The sequence below is a fragment of the Rhinopithecus bieti genome, unplaced genomic scaffold, assembly GCF_001698545.2.
Source record: "Rhinopithecus bieti isolate Rb0 unplaced genomic scaffold, ASM169854v2 scaffold_6608, whole genome shotgun sequence".
In the NCBI taxonomy this organism is placed as follows: Eukaryota; Metazoa; Chordata; class Mammalia; order Primates; family Cercopithecidae; genus Rhinopithecus; species Rhinopithecus bieti.
In genome coordinates this window covers 1-469 of record NW_016844723.1, presented here as the reverse complement: position 1 = coordinate 469, position 469 = coordinate 1, and the positions used below count along the sequence as shown (strand labels likewise).

The window sequence follows — 469 nt, the reverse complement described above, 5'->3', positions numbered from 1 at the left end:
GGCCGCGCCCGCACCAAGCTGGTTCTGCTTGTGTAAATCCTCCAGGGCCTTGACGAAGCCCTCGGCGAACTCCTGCTCCTCGCTGGCCGCCACCTTCGGGTAGATGAACTGTGTGCTCGTCGGCGTGGTGGTGACCAGCCCGTTGGACTGTATGATGAGGCGCTCGAGCTCGGGGGAGGCCAGCTTCAGCAGCCCCAGGTCGGGAGAGGCGAGCAGACCGTCGGGGGGTGCCGCGCTGGGGGCGCCGTCGGCGCGCAGGGGGGTTGGAGGCGGTGCGGCCGCAGGCTTCAGCGCCGCCGCCACCTGCTCACTCAGGCTCAGCGTCAGCGCGTCCTTCTTCATCATGCTGCCGGCCGCGGCCGTCGGGGGCGCCCCGGAGAACAGGCGGCCCGGGGACGCGAAGCTGCCGCCGCTGCCACTGGCGCCGCCGCCCAGGCCGCTCAGCGCCTCATCGCCGTAGAAGGGTGTT

General features: G+C 71.6%; 1 protein-coding gene across 1 annotated transcript; it reads right to left on the bottom strand.

Moving 5' to 3' along the window:
- Nucleotides 1-6: 6 nt before the first annotated feature.
- On the bottom strand, nt 7-465 carry LOC108525126 (transcription factor jun-D; the record flags this gene model as incomplete). The annotated part of the gene is made up of 1 exon (XM_017866197.1): nt 7-465. A coding segment is annotated over one exon (459 nt), but the record flags the coding sequence as incomplete, so codon positions are not given.
- Nucleotides 466-469: the final 4 nt, after the last annotated feature.